Genomic DNA, 22,201 nt, shown 5'->3' on the forward strand with positions numbered 1-22,201 from the left:
CAGGGAGAAGGAAACTTGTTATCTCGCCTCCCACATTCCTGCTACTTAATGATTGGCTGAGGGCAGTTCAGTGTGACACAAGGCTGATAAGGGAGAAGCTGCTGAAATATGATCTATGCTGTGCTCACATATGTTTACAAAGCAAGCTAGATATGACAGTGCGGTTTCTAGGAAAAAGAAAGAGCAAGGGAGGAAATGACATCAGGATTGGCTTCAGTCAGAGGCAGCAGAGGTGGAAAATGCCTGAAAACTGAAATCAAAACATAGACAGTGCAATACATATGTTATGTAAGTAGAACAAGTATTTATCTTCATATACAGTATGTTTTTTTTTTTTGGGGGGGGGGGGGGGGTGGAATAGTATGGCTGTCCTTTCAGCTGTGTGTGGTGCTGTGTCCCGGTCATTAAGCAGAGATTATAAATACTTGATTCTCTCATTCCAGCCAGCTTTCTCTGCAATGATTATCGCTGGCATGGGGAGAGGTGAGATAATGCTTACACAGCACTCTTCTGACTGCTAGCCTTTGTATGGGAGGGGGACCACTGGTGCATCAGGGAAAACAGGAAGGAGCCACAACACAAGGGCCACTGTCAGGTTGGCACAGCATACTGGGCACAACAGAAAGGCCACTGTAAGTAAGGAATGTTACAGCCAGATGAAGGCAACATACGGTACATAAAATAAATTGCTTGCCACCACATGTCTATACAGGGACACGACCTGAAAAGGAACAGTTATACAAAACAACCTTTGTTTAACCCTTTGCTTTATGCAAAACACAATCTTTATGGTAATGCTCAGAGGTAGATTCAAGTGTGATTATTTAGAGGATAGCCTGAAATGATTTTATATCTTTCCTTATGATCTGCACTGGGCCACTTCCTGGTCACTGGAGAGCAGTGAGAGAGGATGTCAGAAGGGTGTGGCAGAAGAGAGGGGCGTTTCAAATCTTCCAAATCAACCCATCCTGGGCGTGGCTGAACCAGAACAAGACATACTATACCATGGAAGTCATCTCCACCCCATCTGGGCAGCACGGTGGCGTAGTGGTTAGCGCTCTCACCTTGCAATCCCAGCCAGGACAACATTTGCAAGGAGTTTGTATGTTCTCCATGTGTCTGCGTGGGTTTCCTCCGGGTACTCCAGTTTCCTCCCACATCCCAAAAACATACAGATAAGTTCATTGGCTTCCCCATAAAAATTGTCCCTAGACTATGATACATAGACATATGACTATAGCAGGGACTAGATTGTGAGCCCCTCTGAGGGACAGTTAGTGACAAGACAATATACTCTGTACAGCGCTGCGTAATATGTCAGCGCTATATAAACACTTAAGTATATTAATCTGCGTACCAGCTACAAACCATTCCCATCTCCCACACCCAGCACAGACATACATAAACTCACATCCAGACCTGTTCTCCAGCCACCCGCTATGTGTGAGAGAGAAAACACAAACATCCCCGGCTTTGTGCCTGACCCAACACACCCACATGCATTACATCACAAAGTCACTACACATATACCCCATATAACTCCGCTTAGCAGTGACCAGGGATGAGCTTCTGATGGCGCATTCCAAGTTTCATATGAAACGGAAGCTTTACACCTGCGGGCCATGGCAGGGCATTACCTGATCCTTGTCGCTGCCTCTGGTCATTGTGTTCCACATCAATCCAATTGATACCGGAGTAACGGAATGCCTCAAGAAACTCAACGGCCAGAGTTGGCGACAAGGGTGAGTTCCAGTTCCTTCCTCACCCAACAGGACCTATGCTACTTCTCCCCAGGATCTAAGCCAATTGTTCTCCCCAGGATCTAAGCCAATTGTTCTCCCCAGGATCTAAGCCAATCGTCCTCAGGATTTATGCTGCTCCTTCCCAGGATCTATGCTGCTCTCCCCCCCCCCCCCCGTTCTATGCTGCTCCTCCCCAGGATCTCTGCTGCTACTCCCCATCCTAAAGTGACAGGAGACAAGTCTGCTTTACATACAGGTGCTTTTTATTACTTTTTTTTTCACAACAAAAGTAAAAGCTACATCATACATCACAAGTGTACCTAATAATACGTCCATCATCATCCACATAATATTTCATGAAGAAAGAAATTTGGCTTTCCTTGCCAGCTTAAAGTTAACCTGTAACTGTAACCTGTAAAAACAAAATAGAGTTATTACCTCGGGAGGGCAAAAGTCTCTGGATCCTAATAAGGCTTTCCCAGTCTTCCTCAGCCAAGCCGATCCAGCACTGGCAGCCCAGAAAAACAATAACAATGATAGTGGCCAGACTGAGCAAGCACACTAGTGGCTTTCCGCTTAGATTCCAACAGAAATAGCCGAGCCTGACCGAGTCTGCCGTACTGCTCAGGTATCTCACGCCTGTGCTGTAGAGCAGACCCAATCAGCCTTGGCTATTTCCGCCAGAGCTGACAGTCACTAGTGTGCAGCACGCACCGCCGACAAGAGGAGTTTTGGGTGTCCCAATGCCGGATCACCTCTGCTGAGGAGGAAGCCTCTGTAGGATCCAGAGTCTTCCCCTCCCAAGGTAAGTACTCTACAGGGGCACTTTTTTCCCTTCAGGTTCACTTCAAAGACCACATCTACTGTTATTCTATATGATTATACTGTATGATTTATTAATGGTATTTAAGTGTAAAAAAAAATAAAATAATAATATTGATCAGTAACATGTGACGTATTTCAAATAAAGGTTTAATTTCATGCAGTCTCTCCTGCTGGTCTGACTGGTGAGCTGTGTAAGCAGAACTCTTCTCACTTTCTTTCTCAGTGAGCCTGTGCCTGATTGGTTGGTCACTGTGGGGGGGACACCAGTAACTGAGAATGGCAAACCAAGGGTAGTCACATGACAAAGTGGGCGGGGACACCAGAGAGTTTTCAGCAACAGCTCCATGTCAGCAGGAGCAGAGCCAGGAATGATGGCACCACTGGGGTCCCCAAGAGATCAAAGAAACCTGCAAATCCCTCCACCCACCAGAGTCCGCCTAAGGCTTCTAGGCGGAGCAAAATCTTACAGACTCCTCCCCATTATCTGGTTTTCTAGTGACAGCAGAAATATAGATATAAACTCTGCGCTCAGACCTCACACTTCCTGTGCAGGAAAGGCAGCTCAGATAACAAAATAAATTCATCTTTCTTTTTAGAAAGTCCTCAGAGCCAAAATCACAACAGACCCAGATGTGTTGCCATCCCGAATCATTGTTCCCCTGCATGATCAGCTGCTTCTAATTTTATTGTAGATGAGTTCTTGTCTGTGTGAGTCGTCATGTGTATCAGAAGGTGTCCATGCTCAGAAAAGCTTTCCCCACATTCTAAACATGAAAAAGGGCGCTCATCGGCGTGGCTTCTTACGTGCTTCCGAAAAGTCCCACTATAAGTAAAAGATTTCCCACACTCTGAACATGAATAAGGGCGCTCGCCAGTGTGTTTCCTCATGTGAGAACAAAGATCTGCTTTAAAATGGAAACATCTCCCACACTCTGAACATGAATATGGTCTGTCACCTGTGTGAGTTTTCTGGTGTCTATAAAGGTTATCTTTGTCAATGAAATCTTTACCACACTGTGAACATGAAAAAGGACGCTCCCCAGTGTGTATTTTCATGTGTCTATTAAGATTTCCACTTTGGGTAAATGCTTTCCCACACACTGAACACGAATAAGGCCTCTCACCTGTGTGAATTTTTTGGTGTCTCTGAAGGCTATCTCTCTCAAAAAAGCTTTTCCCACATTCTGAACAAGACAAAGGCTTTTCTCCTGTGTGTCTTATCATGTGCTTAGCAAGAGTCCCACTATCAGTAAAACCTTTCCCACACTGTGAACACGACAACGGGTTCTCACCTCCGTGTCTTCTCATGTGCTTACCAAGACTCCCAGTATTAGAAAAACATTTCCCACACTGTGAACATGGATAAGGCTTCTCACCTGTGTGACTTCTCATGTGCTTATTAAGATTTCTAATCTCAGGAAACAATTTCCCACACTCTGAACATGCATAAGGCTTTTCACCTGTGTGAGTTTTCAGGTGTCTCCGAAGGGTCTTTCTCTCAAAGAAACCTTTTCCGCATTCTAAACATGACAAAGGAGGATCGCCCCTGTGTCTTCTCATGTGATTAATAAAAGTTCCACTCTCAGCAAAACACTTCCCACACTCTGAACACGAATAAGGCCTCTCACCTGTGTGACTTCTCGTGTGCATCTCAAGTGTTCTCTTCTCACTAAAACATTTCCCACACTCTGAACATGCATAAGGCCTCTCACCTGTGTGAGTTTTCAGGTGTCTCTGAAGGCTAGTTTTCTCAAAGAAACCTTTCCCACATTCTGAGCATGACAAAGGAGGCCCACCCATGTGTCTTTTCTTGTGCTTAATAAGATTTCCACTATCAGTAAACCCTTTCCCACACTCTGAACATGAATAAGGCTTTTCACCTGTGTGACTTCTGAAGTGTCTAACAAGGTCAACTTTTGTTAAAAATTTCTTACCACACTCCGAACATGGAAAAGGTTTAATGCCTGTGTGAGATGCCTGATGCTTAATAAGGCCATATTTCTGAGAGAAGCCTTTCCCACACTCAGAACATGAAAAAGGTCGCTCGCCAGTGTGAAGTTTCTGGTGTCTGCACAGTTGAAGCTTAGACTGGAAACCTTTCCCACACTCTGGACATGAAAACTGATACTCGCCTGTGTGATATTTCTGGTGACTAATAAGATGATGTTTACGAGTGTAAGCTTTTCCACAGACTAAGCACGCAAAACTACGCTCACCTGCATGAAACATCTGGTGAGAGAAAAGATCTGTTTTAAACTGAAAGTCTTCCCCAAGCTCTGAACCTGTATAAGGAAGCCACTCTTGGTTACCAGCTCCACACCTATCAGCGCTTATGTTACTGGAAGAGTCCTCAGCAAAAAAATGTGATTCCTCAGGATCAGAGGGTGATCCATCTGCACTGTGATCTCTATGATGTGTATTTCCAGTGATAGTAGAACATTGTGTGATGCCATCATCTTCTGTAGCGCCATCTGGAGGTGGAATAGGATGGACCTCCGAGGGGTTCCTCACATCATTTCTGTCTGTTGGGGGAACAAACATAAAACAATGTTTATAGTTCGTTTTGTAGTTGTGAATCCTGTATGCTGCTCTAGTAGGCAGAAGTGTCACAGAGCTCCAGCACAGATTTGACTGCATAAGAAAATGAAGGCATAAAAGACATAGGAAGTAACACAGTATCATAGTTGGCTGAAAAATTACATCTGCCCATCAAGTTCAACCAGAAGAACAAAGAAAGAAAAATCACTGTCCTGAAACTGCACATATCACAGCTGATCCAGAGAAAGGTAAAGATTTCTTACAAGGCCTGGGCCAATTAGGCTTTGAGGGAAAATATTCCATCCTGTTTCCAGATGGCAGTAAGGTAAATCTGTGGATTAACTCCACTGGAAAGTATCTAATAATTATAGCCATTGAGGTCCTTCAATGCAAGGAAAGCATCCAAGCCCTCTTTAAGTGCAGAAATAGAATTTGCCATAGCTAATTCTTGTGCTAAGATATTTCCAATTGTAATCACTCTAACTGTAAAGAACCCCCTTCTAAACAGATGGAAAAAAACTCTTTCTTCCATATAAAGATCATGGCCCCCTGCCCTGTGTATAGGCCTAAGGACAAAAAGCAAGTTTATGTATTGCCCTCTGATGTATTTATAGATGTTAATCAGATCACTGCTTAGTTGTCTTTTCTCCAAGCTAAATAAGCCAAGTTGGTCCAACCTTTCTTGGTAAGTGAGACCTTCCATCCCTCTGATTAATGTAGTTGCCTGTCTTTGTTCTTGAACGTCAATGTGCTTCCAACAGTGTGGTGCACAAAGCTGTGTCCCATACTACAGATGCGGCTTAAGTGATTTATACAGAGTAAGTAGTATACTACCATCTCATAATGTTATTTCCTGTTCTATGGATCCCAGAAATGTATTTGCTTTAGCCGCTGCTGCTGCTTTCCCCTGTGGCCAGGTTATTGAAATCCTGTTGTAAAATGTTACTCTCCTGCTTAGAGTTGATAATTCTGCATAATTTTGTATCATCTACAAAGATGGTGATATTACTCTGTATTCTAGATCTACTAGATCATTAATGCATAAATTGATAAGGACTGGACCTAGTACTGACCCTTGTGGGTCAATACCAACAGTTTGCTATACTAAGTATGATCTGTTTATCACCACTCTTTGCCTTCTGCCCCTTAAGCAGTTTTCTATCCATATACACACACATTTTCTCCTAGTCCCTGTATCCTCAGCATCTGTACCAGACTATTGTGGAGAACAGTATTAAAATCCTACTTTTGTTGATAACAGTGTTCAAACCTTTGCAAAGTCTAAATACACTACATTTATAGCTTTCCCAAAACCTAAATGTGCATTCGCCACTTTATAAAAGCTAAGCATGTTGGTGAGAAAGGGACTGCCTTTAGTAAGGGGGTGGGGTGGGGGAAAGGATCAGTTAGCCGCAAAAAATGCATCTCCATGCCGCTCCTGTGGGCCGCACTGGCCCACTTTCACTTTTGTGACCTCCGGGACGACGCTGGAATGGCAGCTCTGGAAACCCTGTAGGAATGTCCCTGGTGAGCATTTTTAACAAGGAATCCCTCTCCCCTGTGTTTACCTCCGAGATGGCAACAAATAATGTTGTCAATCTCCGGGGGCTATAGCACGGCAGTGAGGGGACGGCAGAGAGCGGCAGTGGGGTGGACACAGAGGCATGTCATGAAGCAGAGAACATGCCTCTCTGTCCCATCTGCCCCCCAAGAACCCCCTCAGGTTCTCTTTAATGATATATCATTTTTATAGCAACAATTAAACTTTACACCTTATTATTTGACCTTAAATCGAAATCCCTCAAACCTTTAAACAATTTACACACAACTGATGTTAAGCCTACAGGTCTATAGTTTCCTGGTTCTGACTTTTTTTCCTTTCGTGAATAATTGGACAACATCAGCTGTAAGCCAGTCATAGAGAACTAACCCACTTGGAAGAGAATTACATAAAATAAGATAAAATGGCTTAATAATAGTGATGGCCTGCAGTTCGTGACAGCAGACATGTTGCAGCAAACATTCGCCATTTGCATTTACTGCAAACTAACAACAAGAAATGAAAACGGTTTGGGAGGCACTCCAAGTCACTTTAACCTCCTTATAACTTCCTTATATAGCTATAATGATTCCTGAGCAAAGCCAGACTGAATGCTCAGTCGAGGATTTTTTTGGGGCTGATAAGGAGCCGGCTGAGCAGAAAAGGATGAAACAGAGAGCAGGGTAGATGTTTTATCTAATGTTCCCACTGATATATATGGTAAAATACATGAGGGTGCTTCATCTCTGGTTCACTTTAACATGGATGCCAATACTGCTGACTTTAGTGGTTAAACGCCCCCATACATGCTAGAATTGGCAGATTTGCTGGGTATGTTAAAGGATACCAGAGCCAAATAAAGCTAGAGAAATGGAGGGAGCTGACATATATTATCACTTATTCTGATGCCACCTGTTCTCCTCTCTGCCCCCCGTATCTTACCTAAAAGTCCCCTAGGATCCTCTTCTGGGTCGCTGGAGTTTACTGCGCAGGCGCTGGCCGGGCTGTGCGCGTCCTACAGCGTGCGCCCGCGGCCGGGAGCACACTGTGCATGCGTATGATGCCACTACATTATGCAGTGTCATACGCATGCGCAGTATGCTCCCGGGCCATTGGCGAGCACCCTAGGATGTACACAGCCTGGCAAGCGCCTGCGCAGCAAAGCCCGACACTGGCGACCTGAAAGAGGATCTTGGGGGGAGGGGGGTGTTTAGGTAAGATACAGGGGGTAGAGAGGGGAACAGGAGGTTGCAGTGGACATCAGAACGGGTGATAGTTTATGCCTGCTCCCCGTTTCTCTAGCTTTATTCGGCTCTGGTATCCTTTAAGGGGAACAGTAGAAACAAGGGGAGGGGGGGGTAATATTTCAAAAATACCTTGTAGTTTTTGAGAAAATTGGCATGACATAATGGCAGGGTGCTGTGAATGCCCTAGGTGCCGGCAGTGGGTGGGATAGGTGTGGCAAGGCGTGGAGGACAGCAATAGCTGGCGGCAGTGTTTGGGGGCGGGGCTTGCTATACTAAGTATAACAAAGCCGCCAAAGCATCTTTAAAATTCCCTCCAGGGCTCCCCATTGATCGCTTAGCAGACCAATGGGAATCTGGAGGATGGCAGTGGGTGTGCGGAGATCTTCAATCAAGGTAACTTTGTGGGAAATTTCCAATGATTTTGGTGTGGGAACTTTAATTAAAGCAAAAGTATTTTTGGTTAATTAAGAACATTCAAGGACTTTTTTCATGGTTACATTTTTATTTCACTTCACGCAATAGCAGCATAGGGGGCGATATTGTGGCTGGGAACGCGAAGAATCACTCGTGTTCCCATGCCTGTCGGGTCCTGACGGCAAAACCGGAAGTGGTCGCCGGCGGGGACGGGAGGATCAGAGAGACGCGGCGAGGGCACCGATCAGCTGCAGAGGGCTGAGGGAAGCCCCAGGTGAGTAAAACTCATTTTTTTTTTTTTGAATGACTTAAGTGCCTCTTCAATTACTATTCTAGTCTACCAGACGTAGCGGGTCCTTGAGCTTCCTAAAATTAGCCTTTTTAAAAAGCATAGTTTTAGTTGTCCAATTGCTCACAACAAGTTTAGGTAAATATCTACAATATTATAATCGCTACTCACCAAGTGTTCTCGAACTTGCACATAAGTTATCATGTCTGGTCTATCTGAAATGACCAAATCAGGCAAATCAAATCTCTTGACCTAAAAAAAGAGGGTGTCTCCTCTGGGAAACGTCATCTGTCAGCCCAATAAAGTGACTTTTAGTCACTTTCTGTTCCCCTGTAGTCCTTTGATATAGTCACGGTAAGAGTTGCTTCGCAACTGCATGACTTCTCAGCCCTCCTTACAGCTGCCAGCATCACTGAGACAGTCTGACACCTTTCCCTCTGCTGTGGATAGCTTCCAAGGAGATTAACAGTCGCGTCTAGCTACACCGCGCCTCCCTTCCTGCATCCTGGACTCCTCCGTGAGGTTTTGTGCCCGCTGCTGATTGTAGAGCCCGGTCCCTGGCTGCCATCTGAGAGGGACACAAGCTGACCCAGGCTGATCCTTACCAACAGCCACTACATTCCAGGTGAGACCTATCCTGGATAGGACAGCGTGATTGCAACTTACTTCCAGTCTCAGAGCGCTGTTTTTGTTTGTTTGTTTGTTTGTTTGTAGCCACGTTTATTGGATCACAGAGCTGAATATGATCAGGATTGCCTGATCACACCAAAAGGGGATACTCCAAAACCCCATTCTATCGCCAAATCAGGCAGAGCACAACACTACCACTCCCCTCTAATTCCAGCTGGTTCAGTTAACATTTCAAACAAATAATTGTCTTGCAGTGTTGATATGAATCTGTCACTTTTACTAGAGTGAGTAGCCTCTAGTGGTTGTGTGTGTGTGTGTGTGCGTGTGTGTATATGTGTGTGTACGTGTGAGATATGGGATATTTGAGAGGGTAATATAGAGTGTGGTGACTGGGAGGTATTAGTAGATATATAATGGAGAAGTGAAGTAAGAAGATATAATGTCAGTGGAAACAGGAAGGTGCAGAGCAGTACTGGATGTAGGTGTATGGGGGGTGGTGGGTTTGGGGAAATGGATAAGACTAAGAGAAGGTCAAGGAAGTTAAGACTATATAGCTTAAGTGGGGACCACAGATAATAGGTGATGTATAGTTGGCATAGCAGATGTTTAATGTGGGGCCCAAAAAGAGTCACTGATGTTTTGTGGGCAAAAGGAAATAACAACTGCACTTGTTATGTGGAGGACATGATGGCTGCACTTGCTATGTGAGGGACATGATGGCTGCACTTGTTATGTGGGGGACATGATGGCTGCACTTGTTATGGGGGGGGGGGGGCATGATGGCTGCACTGGTTATATGAGGACATGATGGCTGCACTTATGTGGGGGACATGATGGCTGCACTGGTTATATGAGGACATGATGGCTGCACTTGTTATGTGGGGGACATGATGGCTGCACTTGTTATGTGGGGGACATGATGGCTGCACTTGTTATGGGGGGGGGGGCATGATGGCTGCACTGGTTATATGAGGACATGATGGCTGCACTTATGTGGGGGACATGATGGCTGCACTGGTTATATGAGGACATGATGGCTGCACTTGTTATGTGGGGGACATGATGGCTGCACTTGTTATGTGGGGGGCATGATAGCTGCACTTGTTATGTGGGGGACATGATGGCTGCACTTGTTATGTGGGGGACATGATGGCTGCACTTGTTATGTGGGGAACATGATGGCTGCACTTGTTATGTGGGGGACATGATGGCTGCACTTGTTATGTGGGGAACATGATGGCTGCACTTGTTATGTGGGGAACATGATGGCTGCACTTGTTATGTGGGGGACATGATGGCTGCACTTGTTATGTGGGGGACATGATGGCTGCACTTGTTATGTGGGGGACATGATGGCTGCACTTGCTATGTGGTGGACATAATGACTGCACTTGTTGATGTGACATAGGGCTGAGAGAGTTGGAAGAGAGAACAAGTTATAGAGAAACAGAGAAGTGGTGGAGATAAAGGTAATGTGATGACTGCCCTTGTTATGTGGGGACATGATGGCTGCACTTGTGATGATGATGATGATGATGATGATGATGATGATGACAGAAAAGTGGTGGAGATGAAGGTAGGTGGAAGGAAAGTGGTGGAGGCAGAGGTGGTATGGAAAGATAGTGGAGAGAAGTGATGGAGGCAGAGATGGGACAGAAGGGTGGTGGAGATGGTGGTAGGTAAGAAAAAAGTGGTGGAGGCAGAGGTGGGAAAGGGAGGTGGTGGAGATGGAGGAAGGTTGGAGAGAAGTGGCAGAGACAGAGATGGGACAGAAAAGTGGTGGAGATGGATGAAGGACAGGAAGGTGGAGGAGATGGAGGCAGGAGGGCAAGAAGAGGTGGAGGGAGAGGTGGGACAGGAAGGTGGTGGAGATTGAGGATGGTGGGAAAGAGGTGTCAGCATAGAATAGGCAAGGTAAGGTTATTTCTTCACCTGAAACTGGCATTCCTAATTCACTGGTCACCATCATATCCCCCTCCTCCATATATTTCCAGCCACCCATCACATCTGTCTCCTCTTCTTCTTCTTTGACCACAACTTTTACATCAGTCAGTTCTTCAGCCTAAACCCACAAAATGATAGAAGAGAGAATATTTCACACATTAGAATTAATTTACTGAGACTCTATTTAAGAATATCATTTTAGAGATTGGAAACACTTAAAGGGTACCTGAACTGACATGGTGACATAGACATGTGACTGTACAGTGCCAAGTATGCATATAACTAAGCTGTGTTCCTTTTTAACCTACAGTAAGGGTTACAGCTTCTCTGTAGTCAGACTAAACTGACACTGAAGCAAAAAAAAAAAAACCACACTCATGTGTCGGATGATTATGACTAATAGATCATTAGTAGCAAATAAAATGGTGTAATATTTTTATTTTCAGGTATATAGCTTTTTTTTTTTATAACTTTGCACCATTCCCTAATAATTGCGGTTTCCTCAATACACTCAGTATATTAAATGATTCACAGAGCAGGCTAGTGATCCTTTGAACTTTTCTCTGAAGAAAAACCATAAACAAAGAAGAAACAATGAGAGACAGTTGAGATAAGTGCTTCAAAAGAATGTTCAGGACTTTATAAAGTCGCAGAGCTCACAGAAGCTCTTTTGCATAGATAACAACTGAAGTTTCTTAACTCTTCTTGTACTGGAAACAACATGAGACTCATATCTGTGCTAAAGATGTTTTATTTTGTAGCAGTACTACACATACAAATCATTAGATCATAAGTTTATTTTTCACTTCAGATTCCCTTTAACTTTGCTTACTCACAACTAATTACAAACCCTAAAATCCGTGCCTGTCAGAGATCAAGTTCTAAGCACATAGAATAGATAAAAGGTCAACAGTTCATAGATTGTGGCTTTGGGACACTGAAAGACTGTCATTCAGCTGAGACAGTAACAATCTTAAACCTATGTTTTTGTCTTTTAAAGGGGTACTTTAAGGTTTAAAAAAAAAATCACTTACCTGGGGCTTCTACCGCCCTCTGCAGAAGTCCTGTGCCAGCGCCAGTACTCAAGGATCCTTCAGTCCCCCACCGTGGCTCTCTTTCCATTTCATCAACTACAGCCACTGCGCCTGCATGGCCGGGGCCGCACGCGTCCTTGCTCCCGGCGACGTGGGTGCAGTTGCGGTCGACTTATAAGTCGTCCAAATGGAAACTGAGCTGCCGTAGGGGACCAGAGTATCGTTGAAGACCGGTGTGGGACAGGACGTCTGCAGGGGGTCAGTAGAAGCCCCAGGCAAGTGAAACTTATATATATATATATATATATATATATATATATATATATATATATATATATATATATATTTATATATTAAAAAAGAAAAACTTTAACGAAACCCCTTTAAACACATCATAAAACTGTGTGATTCTTAAAAAAAGTGTCATATTTGGGAGTAGGAGGATAAATACAATTGTTTATTTTTAGTTCAGATTTGTTTAGACTTGTAAACCTGCAGTCCCACCTACCTGATTTTGCAGCACATAGCTGTAATCTTCCTGTGCACAATCCTGGGGATAAAGAGGACCTGTGCATCTCCCTGGTGGGATTGTGTGGAGAGATGATTCAATCTTAAAGTCAGAACACAGATCTTTGCGTCCTCCTGAGAGCTCCGCCTCCTCCATCACACTGTCTGCTCCCTCCTCCTCTTTCACCTCTTCTTCACCAGGAATGCTTACATTTTTCTGCTTTCCAATCTAGATAAATAATAAAGATAGCATTAATAATAACAAGGTCAAAATCAGATTTACTTGTTTTTTATAATTATTTTACCCAATAATGTGGATCGATGGTGTGATCTTCCTGTGCACAATCCTGGGAATAAAGAGGACCTGTACATCTCTCTGGTGAGTTTCTGTTACTGGATCCATCTGTAGGAAACACACAATGAGTGAAAACCTTTAACCCACATTAGGATTATCTCCATGCATCAGCAGTGAGGATAGCAGAAGGGAATGAGCAAATCTGGGTTTAGCTCTTCTCCATTTATTAACGCTATGATGTTATACGGAGGAATGGAAATGGACCTTTCATATGGTGTACAGTATATCCTCCTCATTTGTTGGTACTATGATGTTATACTGAGGAATGGAGATGGGCCTTTCATATGGTGTACAGTATCTCCTCCTCATTTGTTGGTACTATGATGTTATACTGAGGAATGGAGATGGGCCTCTCATATGGTGTACAGTATCTCCTCTCCATTTATTGGCGCTATGATGTTATATGGAGGAATGGAAATGGACCTTTCATATGGTGTACAGTATATCCTCCTCATTTGTTGGTACTATGATGTTATACTGAGGAATGGAGATGGACCTTTCATATGGTGTACAGTATCTCCTCCTCATTTGTTGGTACTATGATGTTATACTGAGGAACGGAGATGGACCTTTGTGGGAGGAAACCAGAGTGTCCGGGAGGAAACCCAGACAGACATGGGGAAAAACATACAATCTTGCAGATGTTGTCCTGGCTGGGATACAAACCAGGGACCCAGCGCTGCTAGGTAAGAGTGCTATCCACTACGTCACTGTCCTGCCCCATGTTATACCGAGGAATGGAGATGGGCCTTTCATATGGTGTACAGTATCTCCTCCTCATTTGTTGGCACTGTGATGTTATACTGGGGAATGGAGATGGGCCTTTCATATGGTGTACAGTATCTCCTTCTCATTTGTTGGTACTATGATGTTATACTGAGGGATGGAAATGGACCTTTCATATGGTGTACAGCATCTCCTCCTCATTTGTTGGTACTATGATGTTATACTGAGGAATGGAGATGGACCTTTCATATGGTGTACAGTATCTCCTCCTCCTCCTCCTCATGTGTTGGTGCTATGATGTTATACTGAAGACTGGAGATGGACCTTTCATATGGTGTACAGTATCTCCTCCTCATTTGTTGGTACTATGATGTTATACTGAGGAATGGAGATGGACCTTTCATATGGTGTACAGTATCTCCTCCTCATTTGTTGGTACTATGATGTTATACTGAGGAATGGAGATGGGCCTTCCATATGGTGTACAGTATCTCCTCCTCATTTGTTGGTACTATGATGTTATACTGAGGAATGGAAATTGACCTTTCATGTGGTGTACAGTATCTCCTCCTCCTCCTCATGTGTTGGTGCTATGATGTTATACTGAGGAATGGAGATGGGCCTTCCATATGGTGTACAGTATCTCCTCCTCATTTGTTGGTACTATGATGTTATACTGAGGAATGGAAATGGACCTTTCATATGGTGTACAGTATCTCCTCCTCCTCCTCATGTGTTGGTGCTATGATGTTATACTGAAGACTGGAGATGGACCTTTCATATGGTGTACAGTATCTCCTCCTCATTTGTTGGTACTATGATGTTATACTGAGGAATGGAGATGGACCTTTCATATGGTGTACAGTATCTCCTCCTCATTTGTCGGTGCTATGATGTTATACTGAGGAATGGAGATGGAAGTTTCATATGGTGTACAGCATCTCCTCCTCATTTGTTGGTACTATGTTATGCTGAGGAATGGAGATTGAAGTTTCATATGGTGTACAGTATCTCCTCCTCATTTGTTGGTACTGATGTTATACTGAGGAATTGATATGGGCATTTTATATGGTGTAAAATATCTCTTCCTCATTTGTTGGTACTATGATGTTATACTGAGGAATGGAGATGGGCCTTTCATATGGTGTACAGTATCTCCTCCTCCTCATGTGTTGGTACTATGATGTTATACTGAGGAATGGAGATGGACCTTTTATATGGTGTACAGCATCTCCTCCTCATTTTTTGGTAGTATGATGTTATACTGAGGAATAGAGATGGGCCTTTTGTATGGTGTACAGTATCTCCTCCTCATTTGTTGGTACTATGATGTTATCCTGAGGAATGGAGATGGATCTTTCATATGGTGCACAGTATCTCCTCCTCATTTGTTGGTACTATGATGTTATACTGAGGAATGGAGATGGAAGTTTCATATGGTGTACAGCATCTCCTCCTCATTTGTTGGTACTATGTTATGCTGAGGAATAGAGATGGGCCTTTCATATGTGCAGTATCTCCTTCTCATTTGTTGGTACTATGATGTTATCCTGAGGAATGGAGATGGATCTTTCATATGGTGCACAGTATCTCCTCCTCATTTGTTGGTAATATGATGTTATACTGAGGAATGGAGATGGAAGTTTCATATGGTGTACAGCATCTCCTCCTCATTTGTTGGTACTATGTTATGCTGAGGAATAGAGATGGGCCTTTTGTATGGTGTACAGTATCTCCTCCTTATTTGTTGGTACTATGATGTTATACTGAGGAATGGAGATGGGCCTTTCATATGGTGTACAGTATCTCCTCCTCATTTGTTGGTGCTATGATGTTATGCTGAGGAATGGAGATGGGCCTTTCATATGGTGTACAGCATCTCCTCCTCATTTGTTGGTACTATGATGTTATACTGAGGAATGGAGATGGACCTTTCATATGGTGTACAGTATCTCCTCCTCATTTCTTTGTACTATGAGCGTTCGTGAACCTTACGTGTCCATGCCCAGTCCGCATGGACTCATCTACAGCCAGGAGCATACTGTAGTTAGAAGATGAAGAGGGGCCCTGCACTTTAAGTTAGTTCTATGAGGATTCAGGAAGCCTCTGGACCATCCTGAGACAAGTATCAAGCTTTGGATTTTTACTGACTTTAAGCAAAATGTAATGACTTCCTTCATGATCATATTTCCATGTGCTAAAGGGTGTGACTCTCTAAAGCTTATCTAAGAATAACAAACTGATTATTCCATATAAAACTCCTTCAACCTATTTTGATGCTATCAGGGCACCAACACAGCAACAGTCATCTTACTCTTGGAGGCCAACTTAAAACTAATAATGAAAATAAGACGACTTCAGTATCAGTTTACAATAAGTCAGGTAGGGTTATTTCTTCACCTGAAACTGGCATTTCTAATTCACTGGTCACCATCATGTCCCCCTCCTCCATACACTGCCGGCCACCCGTCACTTCTGTCTCCTCTTCTACGTCTTTTTCCTTTTCTTCTTTAACTTCAGGTTTTATATCAATCAGTGTTTCGTTCTAAAACCACAAAGTTATATAAAAACATATTTAACAAATTTCAATTAATAAATTGAGAGTTTGGAGTCACTGTTGAGCATAGTAGACCAACAATTCCATCTACCTGGTAGGGATTGGGGTTGGTGGTATCTTCCGGTGGACAACCCTGGGAAGAAAGAGAACCTGTACTCTCTGGTGGGGCTCTGTTACTGGATCCATCTGTAGGGAACACACACTGACTGAATACATTGCTTCTATGTGTTATCAGATGATAGGGCGGGCGGGTGGGGGGGGGGGGCGGGCTCCGAAGCCCTCTCTCCTTTTCAAGAAATGAAAGTCTCCTCTTACCCGGTGATGTGAAGGGCAGCTGATTCTCCATCGCAGTATCCTTAAACTTCTTGTGTCCTAAGTATTGCCTCTCCTGCATATAGAAATTCAGACATTCTGACACCTTGTACTAAACTGACACACACACAGTGAGACAGTTGCCATACAAGCACAGGCCTTGCTGTTACTGCACAATGTCCCATAATTCCCAGCACTGCTCACCTTTCCCGTCAGCAGCTCCATCATTTCGTTGATGACTTCTACGATCTTCTTTACGTTATTTCTCTCAGATATCAGATCTGTGATGGGGGATGGTCCATGGCGATGGCTGCTGGGAGTCAGTAGTTCACCAGATGTTTCCTTCACTATTTTATAATTCTGTACAAACATATACAATAACAGTCACCATGTGCATTCCCAGAATCCTGCTCACCTCTCCAGTCAGCTGTGTTTTTTTTAATAGAGATAAGAGTGATGTCATATAATCTTCCCAGAATCCTCTTCACCTCTCCAGTCACCAGTTGGATGATCTCCAGGGTGAGGTCTAATATCCTCTCAGTCACGTGACTTCACTCCATCCTCAGTGATGTGGTTATGTGATTTATTGGAATAGATGGACAAATCATAGATCAGGAAGCCACACACTTTTCTTCCCTGACTTGGAGATACAGAGAAGGCCCAGGTCACTATTCTGGTGACACCTATGTAGGAGCCACTTATAAAATTGTCATCTACCAGGTTTTATACCTATTTTTTGTGCTTCAGTCACTTTGTCTCAGCTAATGTTGCCAATTTTTTATAGAGAATTATACCATGGACATATATAAGTACTCCTCTATGAGGCTATTTTATGTTAAATTAATAAGAAAATGGTTTGCATTGTAGTATGTACAGTACTACAGTATATGAATGTATGTCTTATCTTACGACACCATAAATAACCCACCTGTAGTCAATAGCAAATAGCGGGAAGCAAAGATACATGAGATGTTCAAAACTCTGTACAATCAGCACCTCCAGCAATACAAGTAAAACACATACATAGTAATATGTGGTTTGAGACATCATCAATACTGGTACATGTTTATATGGTAAATTAAAGCAGAATAAGAAATGCTAAGAGGAGGCCCCGGCCTTTGCGAGCTTGCAGTCTGTAGGGTAGAGGGTTGGAGACATCAGGAAAGCAGACGCAGGGGTTAGTGTGTGAGGTAGTGAGCTTCTAATGCTACCTACAATAAATTATAGGCTTGTCTGAACAGGTATAAGGAACCCGCCTGTGAATGCTGATGTTTGTGCCGAGAACCGGACGGAATCCGCTGCTTCCGGGTCACAGCGCTTGTTCCCCACTGATGACGTAGAGGCTGGGACACAGGCCGCACTTCCTGATAGGCAAAGGGCACGTTCTCATTGCGCCTTCCACAAAGGTAAACAATAGTCAGATGACTGCGCGGCTGACACTTGGCAAGTGCGTACGCTGTGATTGGATGTGCAGAGTGTGGCCAGCCACTGATTGGATGAAAGTTGTATTTAAATGCGCAGAGTGCTCCCAGTCATCGCCCGCGACAAGCATAGCTGTGGCTAGTTGCTGGGTGTGCAGTCACATCGTCTGAACTATCTGGAATTGACCTTGGCTTATATTTGACCATTCTTGTCTGCTGTTTACTAACCATTGCTTGTACCTGGATACTCTTGCCTACCGCCTGGACTGACCTTTGCTTGTTACCTGGATACTCTAGCCTGCTGCCTGGATACTCTTGCCTGCTGCCTGGACCAGCCCTTGCATATTTCCTGGATACTCTTGCATGCTACCTGGACTGACCCTTTCTTGTTGCTTGGATAATCTTGCATGCTGACCTTGCATGAACTCTCTCGATTGCTGCTTGGATCATCCACTGCCTGTTCCCTGAACTTCGTCATTACTGGCAATCGACTCTGAGGGCCTCATCCTCCTAATATCAAGGTACTAATCCTGTGTGATACTTATGAACTATGCTGTACTTGCCTCGGCGGGGTTCTGGCGGGTTATTGTCCTCTCTACTTCAGTCGGTATGCCTTGCATGTTAAGACCTGGGGGTAACCGTAGTCAGGAGACAAATACAGTGTCCTGTTTACGCGGGGGCTAGTCTATATTTGAAGACCGTGGGGGGCTCAGAGCCGTGGCTCTAGATTGGGACATAGAGACTGATTGGGGACATAACCTGTCACGCCTTTCAACAGGAATGTTTTGAGAGTATGTTTAAAGGTTTCCAGGATCAGTGAAGTACTCCTGGGTCGTGGCTTGGCTTTCTATTGGAGGAAGCTAGAAGAGGCGGAGAGTGCGTTATCAAGTAGGTAATACTACGAGGCTGACTGACAGCTTCACATAAATAAAGCCAGCTAGCGACAAGCAGATTGTCGCTATCCTGGTGATCTTTTAAGGGGGTGCAGCGCGGCGCTGGGGGGCTGGCAGTGGCGGTACAGTGACCCAGAGGCATGTCATTGTGCACACGACATGCCTCTGGGTCCTGTTAGGATTATAATATGCCACCTCGGGTTCTCTTTAAAGTGGATCCGAGATGAACTTTTACTCATTGCATAATTGTGTTCCTTACCTATTGTTTATAGGGCATTCCTCAAGCCAAATACTTTTTTTGTTTTAATGCTCTAATTCCCTATAAACTAAATAAGCCACGCCCACAGGTTTTTAGAGAGCCAAGGCACTTTTAGACAGTAGCAAAGGCTCATGGGAGCTCACTCTGGGCAGGAGGAGGGGGAGGTATAACTAGCCAGAGATTTCAGAGGCAGAGGGGAGGAGGAGGGGGGATTAGTTTTCTTTACTCAAGATACAGATAAGCCTGCCTCTGTGTAATGTTTACAAACAACATGGCTGCTGTCATTGTATCACAGGAAGAAATATTCTTAAGGTAGCCATACACTGGTCAATTTGCCATCAGATCGACCAACAGACATATCCCTCTCTGATCGAATCTGATCAGATAGGGATCGTATGGCTGCCTTTACTGCAAACAGATTGTGAACCGATTTCAGCCTGAAACCGATTCGCAATCTGCTGAGCTGCCGCCTGCCCCCCCCCCCCCCCCCCGGCATACATTACCTGAGGCTGGCTCCTGGGCGTGATGTCCCCGTCATGTGGCACCTCACTGGCGTGACAACGGAAGTTATACGAGGATGCCGGAGGTGCCATGACGGGAGCAGTGACGGACGGGATGCCCGGGAGCCAGCCTCAGATAATGTATACCTGCGTTGAAAGGCCCCGAATCGTACGCTGCAAGCGACGCGCTCCCTACCCGCGGGCGATCGACGGTAATTTCCCGCATGGCGAGATCGACGGACCGATTGATATCAGGAGGAAATCAATCGGTCGGGTGCGTTTAGCGCAAACTATTTGACAGCAGATTCAATCCCAGTGATCGAATCTGCTGTTGATCGGCAGGAAATCGGGCCAGTGTATGGCCAGCTTTATTCTATTAAAGCTGTTTGCAGCTAGATTTGCTGCGTAAACTATCTAAACTTTAGATAAGATATATAGACAAGTTACTTGTTATAGTTAATTTTTCATCTTGGATTTGCTTTAAGGAAATTAGATTATCGGGATGTTTTCTACATTAATTTTTACTATGGGTGGTGGAGCAGAGGCAGAAGGTGAAAATATCAAAGTTCCTGTTTAATGTTAAGTTTAAAGGACAACTGAAGCAAGAGGGATGACATCATTGCCCTAACTAAAACGCTGCATCCCCGCGGCTGAACACTAACTAAATCACCCCAAACTCCCCAACAAAAAGCCACTACTTCCTTGGTCATGGATTTTGCCGCCCAGGGAGGCAGAGCTTTGGGCTGTAACCTCCATGCGCATCAATCCGTGCGTATCTCCGCCTCACCCCAGCCCCTCTCAGTGAAAGAAGACAGAGAGATGGGGAGAGGTGGCGATCCGCGCTGATGGACGCGTGTAGAGGCAGAGCTACAGCCCAAAGCTTTGCCTCTTCACGGAAGCGCTCCCCGCAATGTGCTCCGCTGAGTTTGAGGGAATTTAGTTAGTGTGCAGCCGCGGGGATGCAGCATTTTAGTTAGAGCATTGATATTAAAGAGATTTTTAAAATAAAATAAAAACCTGAATTTTGAGAGACTTCAGTCAATCTTTAAGCAATACCAGTTACCTGGCCATCCTGCTGATCCTCTGCCTCTAATACTTTTAGCCATTATCCCTGAACAAGCATGCAGCAGATCAGATATTTCTGACATAATTGTCAGATCTGACAAGATTAGCTGCATGCTTGTTTCTGGTGAGATTCAGACAATACTGCATCCAAAGTGATCAGCAGGGCTGCCAGTCAACTGCTATAGTTTAAAAGGAAATAAATATGGCAGCCTCCATATTCTTCTCACTTCAATTGTCCTTCCCCCTAGACTGCTGGATGCCAGCCTGTGCTGTTATCTGACAACAGGATTGAGAAGAAGAGTGCAAAGACTAAAATGGGCACTGACTACAGGGGAGAGAATAGTAGTATTATCAGTATATGACTGTGGTGAGAACATTAGAATGCAAGCTCCTGTGGTGCAGACAGAGACTGATGAAAGGGATCAGTGGTCTTTGTACAGCACTGTGGAATATGTCAGAGCTACATAAATATGTAATAGTGTGTGAGTGTGGTGGGGACATTAGAGTGTAAGCTCCTGTGGTGCAGAGATGATGGGAAGGTATTAGTGATCTCTGTACAGTGCTGTGGAATATGTCAGAGCTACATAAATATGTAATAGTAATAGTGTGTGAGTTTGATGGGGACATTAGAGTGTAAGCTCCTTAGGTGCATAAATTATGGGCATGGATCAGTGATCTATGTACAGCGCTGTGTAATGTGTCACTGCTATATAAATCTGTAATAATAGTGTGCAAGGACAGAGTGTAAGCTCCTATGGTGCAGAGATGATGGGAAGGGATCAGTGATCTCTGTACAGTGTATATGTAGCAGCAGCTGGTGATGGGGAGGAGACACAGGGGTGCTGCGTGTTACAGGGTATATAAATCCTTCCCGTATTATGATCTCTAGGTATAATACATATAAAATAAAGTTCTGTGTCATTACCTCCTCTGCTGCCAGCACCAGCAATGTCTCCTCGCTACTTCCTCCAGCCTCCTCTATAACTTCCTGTCTGTGGCTCCTCCTTTTCCTGGCCCTGCATTGCACTGTGTGTGTTGGATGGGGCTGCAGAGATCGTAGCTCTCCCCACACCCCACTAAGCAAGAAACTGAAAACCTACGCTAAAGTACAGTCAGTAGGATATGCAGCACAAAATATTAGCTCAGAAAAATCACTTAATCCATAGAAACAGCTTCAGGGCGGAAACAGAATCAGACTAAATGGCAGCAGGGTGTTATTGTGGTAGCCTCCTTTATTTTTCAGGGACCCCTTATTGAGCTGCTGAGGCTGCCTTGCCTTCTTCCTATCTGCAGCTCTGTGTGTGTCCCCAGATAGCAGTATTAGGTAGCTGTGTGTGTCCCCAGCTAGCAGTATTAAGTAGCTGTGTGTGCCCCCAGATAGTAGCATTAGGTAGCTGTGTGTG

At 44.3% G+C, this 22,201-nt stretch overlaps 2 protein-coding genes across 2 annotated transcripts in view; both read right to left on the minus strand.

Annotated features, from left to right (window-relative positions):
* Nucleotides 1–22,201, minus strand: part of LOC137534995 (zinc finger protein 665-like) — a 465,617-nt gene that overhangs the window by 410,468 nt on the left and 32,948 nt on the right. The gene's annotated exons all lie outside the window — the stretch shown is intronic.
* LOC137534996 (zinc finger protein 271-like) lies at nt 2,029–21,766 on the minus strand. The gene is made up of 9 exons (XM_068256755.1): nt 21,724–21,766; nt 16,865–17,020; nt 16,664–16,736; nt 16,440–16,534; nt 16,192–16,336; nt 13,016–13,113; nt 12,712–12,939; nt 11,158–11,287; nt 2,029–5,089 (listed from the first exon to the last, which is right to left on the minus strand). Exons 2-9 carry the CDS (start codon nt 16,886–16,888, stop codon nt 3,216–3,218), a joined length of 2,667 nt encoding a protein of 888 aa, XP_068112856.1. The 5' UTR covers nt 16,889–17,020; nt 21,724–21,766; the 3' UTR covers nt 2,029–3,215.

The sequence above is a fragment of the Hyperolius riggenbachi genome, chromosome 10 (assembly GCF_040937935.1).
Source record: "Hyperolius riggenbachi isolate aHypRig1 chromosome 10, aHypRig1.pri, whole genome shotgun sequence".
Taxonomy (NCBI): domain Eukaryota; kingdom Metazoa; phylum Chordata; class Amphibia; order Anura; family Hyperoliidae; genus Hyperolius; species Hyperolius riggenbachi.

Bases quoted from the DNA above. Each gene is read 5' to 3' on its own strand.
- LOC137534996 (XM_068256755.1), bottom strand. From the start codon at position 16,888: ATGATGGAGCTGCTGACGGGAAAG. The intron at 16,737-16,864 runs GTGAGCAGTGCT...TTCTATATGCAG, and splicing joins TGGAGCTGCTGACGGGAAAG to GAGAGGCAATACTTAGGACA. The intron at 16,535-16,663 runs GTAAGAGGAGAC...TGTTCCCTACAG, and splicing joins GCTGCCCTTCACATCACCGG to ATGGATCCAGTAACAGAGCC.